The sequence below is a fragment of the Microtus ochrogaster genome, chromosome 22 (genome assembly GCF_000317375.1).
Source record: "Microtus ochrogaster isolate Prairie Vole_2 chromosome 22, MicOch1.0, whole genome shotgun sequence".
Lineage (NCBI taxonomy): Eukaryota > Metazoa > Chordata > Mammalia > Rodentia > Cricetidae > Microtus > Microtus ochrogaster.
In genome coordinates, this window is record NC_022023.1 from 14,474,363 (window position 1) to 14,479,413 (window position 5,051).

Genomic DNA, 5,051 nt, shown 5'->3' on the forward strand with positions numbered 1-5,051 from the left:
TGGAAGAGCAGGCAATGCTCTTAATCACTGAGCCATCTCTCCAGCCCTTTAATATTTATTTTTACGTGTATGGATGTTTTACCTGCCTGTATGACTGTGCACCGTGTATGTGCAGTGCCCACAGAGGAAGGGGTCAGAGCCTTTAGGACTGGAGTTACAGATGATTTCAATCTACCATCTGGGTGCTGGGAGTTGAACTCAGGTCCTTTGGAATGGCAGTCAGAGAGCTTCTTAACCACTGAGCCATCTCTCCAGCCCCACTTTAGACTTTGAAATGCTTGTACAAGTATGAACAATACAATAGTGGCGTGGGTCAGCTGAAAAGCATTTGCTGCAGGAAAGGGGCATGAAAAAGACCACTCCATGTATTTTTTAAAATGTCTGTACAATATGTAGTGTAGTATCTATGCACAAAAAAAAGTTTTTAAAAGCTAATCAGCTCCTTACGGACTTCTCCCTTTCTCAAGAAAGTAATAATAAAGAAGTTAAGTTGCACAGCTAAACGCCTACCAGGACTTGCGAGGTAGCTCAGTGGGTAATTACTAATGAGAAGCCTAAGGACCCGAGTTCAATTCCCATAACCCAACATGGTGGAAGGCAAGAACCAACTACCACATGTTGTCCTCTGACCACAGGTCTGGCGTGGCACAGTGCAGAAACGCACACACAAAATAAGCACATACTATATTAATTAATTAATTTATTTATTTTTATTTATTTATTTGTTATATATACAATATTCTGTCTGTGTGTATGTCTGAAGGCCAGAAGAGGGCACCAGACCTCATTACAGGTGGTTGTGAGCCACCATGTGGTTGCCGGGAATTGAACTCAGGACCTTTGGAAGAGCAGGCAATGCTCTTAACCACTGAACCATCTCTCCAGCCCCCAATACTATATTAATTTAAAGATAAACTGGACACGGGGCACACACCTTTAATCCCAGCAACTGGGAGTTTGAAACCAACCTGGTCTGCACATCGAGCTCCAGGCCAGGCAGAGACCTGTCTGAAAGAAACATCTATCGGGTATGGGCACACCTGGCTTCTCGTGGCTGTTGGTGACACGGGAAAAGCCGCTCCTTGACTCGTCGCTTGTCTTCTTCAATCACCTTCTTCTTGTCGCAGCCCCGGAGGTTGACAAGGTTCATAGCATCACAGAGAAGTGCATCTTTCACCTCTCGGTCCAGGCGGGAGTCTGTGGTGAAGCTTGGGGAGTGGTTGACCTGCCGAGAGGAGTCTTTATTGCCCCTTTCCCAGACCACCTGAGTAGGTGGCTAGCTCTTGCAGGTCTAACTGGGGGACTGGGGAGACACAGCTCCCTCCTGTGGCCTGAGCTAACCACTGAGGGGCGGCCTGACCCTTCTACAGGCTAGGAAGAGAAAACCAGACAACTGGACTCCAGATACAGGGTCCTGAAGGGCAAGACTCACTCAACCAACTGGGAAATCCGGACTCTGGATTGCTGTGTTTGCTTGCTTGCTTTTTTTTCCCCTTGGGTTTTTAAGACTGGATCTCACTGAATCCAGGCTAGCCTCAGATTCGCTATGTAGCCGAGACTCATTCTGAAATCCTCCTCCTCCTTCCTCTACTTCTCAAGTTCCAAGATTATAGGCATGTACCACCATGCCCAGTCTGAATTACTATTGTCGAGGTCAGAGGCCACCAGTGTTTGTCTCAGCAAATGGTAGAAGTCATGCTTTCTGGTTCTTGTCCACCCTGAGACTTCTGCCTCCCCATCCTCCTATTCTACCATGTCAGTGCACTCCTTCCCGGGTGAGGCCTCTGACTTTGGCTTTGGCAAGTCGAGGAGAGAAGTCTTACCTCGAGAAGCCAGGGCTTGAGCTTGTGGTCCAGTAAGATGTCAAAACCCAGGATCTCAAAGCAGGCACATGTACCTCCACACAGATATTGGGGGAAACAGGTTCGGTAGTTGTGGCGAAGAACAGAGTGGGCTGAGATGATGGTTTTGATGATGATGTCCTCGATGTCCCCCCACAGCTCTCGGGGGTCATAGCTGTGCTCTCGCAGCCAGGCATTGAGTGTCGACAGCTTCCTATGAGGCCCAGTGCTCAGAGGAAGACCAAGTTCCATGCCAGCAGGGCCTGGCTGCAGGCAGGCACGAGGCTCCCTGCCGTTAACCCCAATTCCATGCCTGGGACCCTGGGCTTCAAAGGGTTGCTAGCAGCTGGGGGTGAGGATTAGTTATCAGGGCTGTAGGTTGCTGAGTCTGTGCCTAGAGCTCAGACACAGGACTAGGGACTTAAAAAGCAGAGACTCCTAAGAAATCAGCTCCCCAAGAGCCAGCTTCCGTGGGCTCCTGACACTGTGGGACTAAAGGCAGAGGAAGCAAGGGAAACAGAATAGGGGATACCTCTTACTGCCCACAGCATCGTCTCGGACAAAGTTCTCATTGTGTTTATTGATGGCGTAGTTGGTCAGGTGCATGCAGACATCCTCCTGCGAAGTGAATGGCCCTGGATCTGCTCACACTGCCTCTATGCGGCCTCTCCCGCCCTTTGGTGCTTCTTACTATCTACTGCTCTGCCCCAAGACTGCTCATCTCCTGGTGCTCTTTACCAGGGACTGTCCTGTATGATCCTGGGAAAGAGGCTGTGCTGGGTAACTTCAGAAAGAACCTTTCGGCCAGGCGATGGTGGCGCACGCCTTTAATCCCAGCACTGGGGAGGCAGAGGCAGGAGGATCTCTGTGAGTTCGAGGCCAGCCTGGTCTACAGAGCTAGTTCCAGGACAGGCTCTAAAACTATACAGAGAAGCTCTGTCTTGAAAAACAAAAACAGAAAACAAAAAAAGAACCTTTCCTCAGTTGCCACCCAACAAGAGCTCCCCCAGGTGCTATGGCTCTCAATGGCTTCCTTCCTTGGTCTTGGCTGCCAATGGCACACTTTTCTACCATGCTTGTCCCTAGAACCAAGGCACTCATGGCAAGAGAAGAGAAGAGGGTACCACCCTGCCTCCTCACCAGGTTGTTATGGCTAGGTTCCACATACGGCATGGTGGCAAAACGGGCCAGGCCTTCCTCATACATGAAGATCCGGAGAGGGTCACAGGAAGTGATCAGAACATAGATTCGCATGTCAAACTTGAAGCCATCAATGAGGAAGGGCTAAGAGAGTGCAAACCCAGAGGGGAGACTAATGAACTTCTGAAGTGCTTATCACATGCAATATATGGTTATTACAGGTGCTTCCAACATGTAACACACTGAGTCCTCACAATGATCAGATAAAGTAGTTACTGGCTATTCTCACTCAACAGTGAGGAAACAGCACCAAGGAAAGGGCCAGATAACTGCTCAAGACTCAAGATCCTATGTCTGGGAATTGGGGAAGCTGTGAGTCAAATCCAGGCTGGCTAGCTCTGAACAATGGCTCTAGTCTGTAAGACAACAAGGGCAACAGAGAGGGCAGGAGCCTAGGCTTGACTTCCGCCCTGATGTACCAGGGATAAGGCATGCTAATGCAGGGGGAAAGGCCTGGGGGTTCCGAGGTGGCCTTCACCTTGGTGATGTACTGCTGGCAGATCATATGCTCTCCTGGCTTGATTTCCTTGGGGGTTCTGGTGATAAAGATGCCACGGCCCTGACAGCCGCTATCTGGCTTGCAGATATAAGTGCGGGTTTTCCGCTGACGACCGTAGGCCTGGAAGTCCCCATAGCTACATGCAGAGAGAGGCCGGTCAAAGGGTTTCTGTGCATCCTGTCTGTCCTGGACCCCCATGGCCATCTTCTTGTTATCTATTTCCAGGCTCTTCTTGGAGCACTTAAACTTGGACCCACTTTTGCTTTGGTGAACTGAAACTTTCTTTTCTTTTTTCTTTTTGAGACAGTCTCTCTTTGTAGCCCTGGCTAGTCTGTACTGGCTAAGTAGACCAGGCTCAACTCAAACACTGAAATCCACCTGCCTCTCTCACCTGAGCATTGGGATTAAAGGCATGCGCCACCACAACCAGTCAGCTGAATCTGTCTTGGTCCAGTTCCAACCCTCTTAAACGCATCTGGGTCACAAGACCACAGAGAGGGACTCTTTACCCTGCCCCCAGGGTCTTGGCTCACTCACTCTGCAGGGAGACACCAGGTTCGCGGGAAGATGTTGTATTCGGTTGGATAGAGCTTCTGCATGCGGTTGAGGTTCCGAGCCAGCAGATCTTTGCGGCAGATCTCCGTCATGCCAGGGAAGTGGTTGATTTTCTGAAACAGAGTCAGTGGGTTATACTGCCCCCGCGTGGCAGCTCCTGGGACCTGGACATCCCACGAAGCCATAGAAAGATTGGGAAGGAAAGGAATAAGTCCCAGTGGAGGGAAGCATTGTATTTAGTCAGCAAGGGTGAAACAGGAAGCTTCCATTAAGGCAGGCTGGAAGTCACTCCATGTTTCCCCCCAGTACATGTCTACACCACGGCTGAGAAAGGCAGAATTGCTGGACACGGGTGGACTAGCCAGGACCTTTGTGCCCTCCGGTCACCTCCTCGCTCAGTCCTGTCTGGAGATAAGGCTCCGTGATGGGGCCTTTGAGTAGTGGGCATGAGGTCCTAGGTTCAGTCTCCAGCAACACACACACACACACACACACACACACACACACACACACACACACACACTGACGTTTTAATAGAAGAATAATGAATGATACGTGATAGCACCAAGAAATAAGGAAACATTTCCTTGAAGACTTGAAAACACCAAGGAGAAAAGGAACTAAGAAGACTATCGGGAATGCACGCCACAGCACCCGGAGACCACACAGTACGGATGGGGTGTCTGCTGGAGGCCCTAAGCTGTTCTGCTCTGCAGGAGTGGAAGATGGAAGCGAAAGATAGGCAAGCGCATTCAACTGGCGTCCTCAGTTACTAGCTATGCTGACTCTGTGTTCTGAGCCTTCCTGTCCTCTTTTTAACAAACTGCTACCTGCCACTCAGGGATGTTAAGAATTTAGTGAAGAGCAGGGGGGTGGTGGCGCACGCCTTTAATCCCAGCACTCGGGAGGCAGAGGCAGGCGGATCTCTGTGAGTTCGAGACCAGCCTGGTCTACAA

At 50.2% G+C, this 5,051-nt stretch overlaps 1 protein-coding gene across 1 annotated transcript in view; it reads right to left on the reverse strand.

Annotated features, from left to right (window-relative positions):
- Positions 1 to 5,051, reverse strand: part of LOC101991563 (tubulin polyglutamylase TTLL13) — an 18,444-nt gene that overhangs the window by 7,540 nt on the left and 5,853 nt on the right. The window contains exons 5-10 of the mRNA XM_005357706.3: positions 4,078 to 4,208; positions 3,520 to 3,676; positions 2,982 to 3,125; positions 2,374 to 2,459; positions 1,824 to 2,055; positions 1,041 to 1,225 (exon numbers count right to left, since the gene is read on the reverse strand). Coding sequence (XP_005357763.1) covers positions 1,041 to 1,225; positions 1,824 to 2,055; positions 2,374 to 2,459; positions 2,982 to 3,125; positions 3,520 to 3,676; positions 4,078 to 4,208 — 935 coding nt within the window. The remainder of the gene's footprint in view (positions 1 to 1,040; positions 1,226 to 1,823; positions 2,056 to 2,373; positions 2,460 to 2,981; positions 3,126 to 3,519; positions 3,677 to 4,077; positions 4,209 to 5,051) is intronic.